Source organism: Frankliniella occidentalis, unplaced genomic scaffold, assembly GCF_000697945.3.
Source record: "Frankliniella occidentalis isolate FOCC.00 unplaced genomic scaffold, Focc_3.1 Scaffold260, whole genome shotgun sequence".
NCBI classification, from domain to species: domain Eukaryota; kingdom Metazoa; phylum Arthropoda; class Insecta; order Thysanoptera; family Thripidae; genus Frankliniella; species Frankliniella occidentalis.
Window position 1 is genome coordinate 61,268 of NW_026267386.1, and position 2,446 is coordinate 63,713.

A 2,446-nucleotide genomic window follows, 5' to 3' on the forward strand; every position below is an offset into this window, starting at 1 on the left:
TTTATGTGATTGTATTCTTTTTAAAACTGTGATGTCATCTGTTCCAATAATAAATACTTATTCATTTGAACTTTTTTTTTAATCAGTTTCCTGTAACTTTCAGAAACACATTGAAAACACATTCAGAAACACACTTTCAGAAATTATCACATTTTGAGCAATGGCACAGGTAACTAAGAAATAAAAACAAAGACCCACATCACATATTAAATTTTTGACTACTGTGAGTCTGCTTGTCTAAAATAGGATATCACACATAATGCATGCAGTTAGATGCAAGTCACAGCAGAAGAATAAAAACAATTATAAAATAAAATGTACCTCAAAAAACAAAATAAATATATCTTGGTACTTAAATACTTAAAATAAGGAACAAAATATAATCAAAGAAAACATTAGGAACATTATAGTGCAATTCTTCGGGCTGAACATACATACAGATAATGAGATCACTTCTTTCTGCTTGCAACTAAATGTCTAGTTGGCATAGAAACAAGAAATTTTTTCCTTGTAGCATTTAGTCTTCTTTTGGCAAAGCCCCTGCCACAAGTACGACAAAAACACAAAACTATCTCATTTAGTAGATTGAATGAAACCGTTTCATCTAAACTGTCTGATATGAGGCTGTCCCACTCAACACTCAAGTCTGACTTACTAACAGTGGATATGACAGACTCATAGTCAATAGAACCATTTCTCTTTTCTTTTGAAAACACCAATTGAGTCAGTTTAATAAAAAATTCTTGGCATGGTGGATTGATGTAGAGCAAACTACCCCTATCTACACTCTTTGTCCACTCTGAATCTGGTTCAATATCTCCAGAAGGTTTCTCAATTAAAATATTTGCCTTCAGCACTTCAGCCACCTTCTTCCAAGTTGCACTTTTACCTGATCTTTTAGCTATTTTAAGGAAGCCTCTCATTATTGATCCACCAATGTAGTATACTACTTGCCTATCCTCTTTACTAATATTAACCTGTGGTTCCCCTGCCTGTCTGTTTCGGGTGAAACATTTGCGGAATGTTGAGCAAAGGTAACGAAACATCTCAGTCATAACATTAAGTCCAAACTCTAAAAAAAATTGGGCAAGCACATCACTATCAAATAAATCTCCTAATTTCAGAATTTTAATTAAGTCATTAAACTTGACATTTGTCAGTGTACTATTTAGTTTATCAATTAGAGTGGTCGCTAATGAGGAAGGAAGAAGGCACTTCTTATCACGAATACTGTCCACCAATTCACTGCAGAAACTGTGACAAAAATCTTTCCACTCTTCACTTGCTGATATAGAGGCTATGTGTCCGACTAATTGTCTGAACTTCGCACCACAATCACCAAAACTTGGACTATTGGCCACCCCCAGCATGGCTTTGTCAGAAAATTCCTCAGTATTCTCCAAAATTTGGTCAGCGTTTGGAACTCTTGCAGCAGCACCTGAGGAAAAGTAAATAACATGAAAAACAGCATGCTTACTATCATACTTACTATCATATTTACCCTGATTGCGTAGTGTAAACTTACTCTGTATGTAATGAGCTCTCATATGCATCTTGAATGATTTACTGCAAACATATTTTTTCAGGCAATAAGTGCAGACCATTTCCTCTTTCTTCTTATGCTTCACATTCACTCCCTTCTTTTTAGCAGCTTGGACTGGAGCAGTAGGCTGCTTGAAAAGGCTTGTTGAGCTGACGCTAGTGTCTCCATCGACATTTCTGAATGACAGATCACTGCAGTCAAGGTGCACCGCCCTACTGACATCAACGTCAGAAGTTGTCACTAAAGGCAAAATTAACAAAAGTAAACTTTAAATTGGTGCATAAAAGCGTCGCATAACCTTAAAAGACAGGGGCACCCTCACTACTAACCTTGACTGTTGTGACTTTGAACGTGCTTGTCATAATAAAATTTTACTTGATATGGCTTGCTGCAGTGCGGGCATATATACTTGGCCGATTTCTTGTCTAACTTCGGTTTCTTGCGTGGGGTGGATGTTGCATTCGGCGGTATGAAAGGACATCGATTTCCATTTTCATCTAAGAAAAAGGACGAGTCCATTCTGTAAACAAAAATTATAGTGTAATACTTTTAACTAAAGTTAGATAATCCCCTCTTCGCCATTCGTTACTTCAAAGTTGACAATTTGTTATTACCTCAAATTAGCCGAAACCGAAAACCCCTAACCACCCCCGATCTCGTGTTCTCGCCGTGCTTCAACGAACGTCAATCTGCAATGCTGATGTTACGCACCGCTGCCGCTAGGGGCGCTGTGCGCGCGGCGCGCGCAGCCGCCGCCAGCCAGGCAGGCAGCCGGGCGGGCGGAGTGGGGGCTCCGCCGGCCAGCCGTCAGCCAGCCAGCCGCGCCCGAGGCCGGCCCGCGCCTCTCCGCGACGGTTTGCGTCGCTCGGGCCTTCCCCCATGTGGTCAAACCGTACTTCAAAG

At 40.1% G+C, this 2,446-nt stretch overlaps 1 protein-coding gene across 2 annotated transcripts; it reads right to left on the reverse strand.

The window, feature by feature from the left end:
• Positions 1–216: 216 nt before the first annotated feature.
• On the reverse strand, positions 217–2,430 carry LOC113212633 (uncharacterized). Of its 2 annotated transcripts, XM_026431426.2 has the most exons (4): positions 2,158–2,430; positions 1,873–2,063; positions 1,526–1,783; positions 217–1,438 (listed from the first exon to the last, which is right to left on the reverse strand). In XM_026431426.2, exons 2-4 carry the CDS (start codon positions 2,060–2,062, stop codon positions 450–452), a joined length of 1,437 nt encoding a protein of 478 aa, XP_026287211.1. In that variant the 5' UTR covers position 2,063; positions 2,158–2,430; the 3' UTR covers positions 217–449. The 2 variants fall into 2 exon arrangements, with proteins under 2 accessions (XP_026287211.1, XP_026287212.1); XM_026431427.2 differs by having other exon boundaries at positions 1,873–2,430.
• Positions 2,431–2,446: the final 16 nt, after the last annotated feature.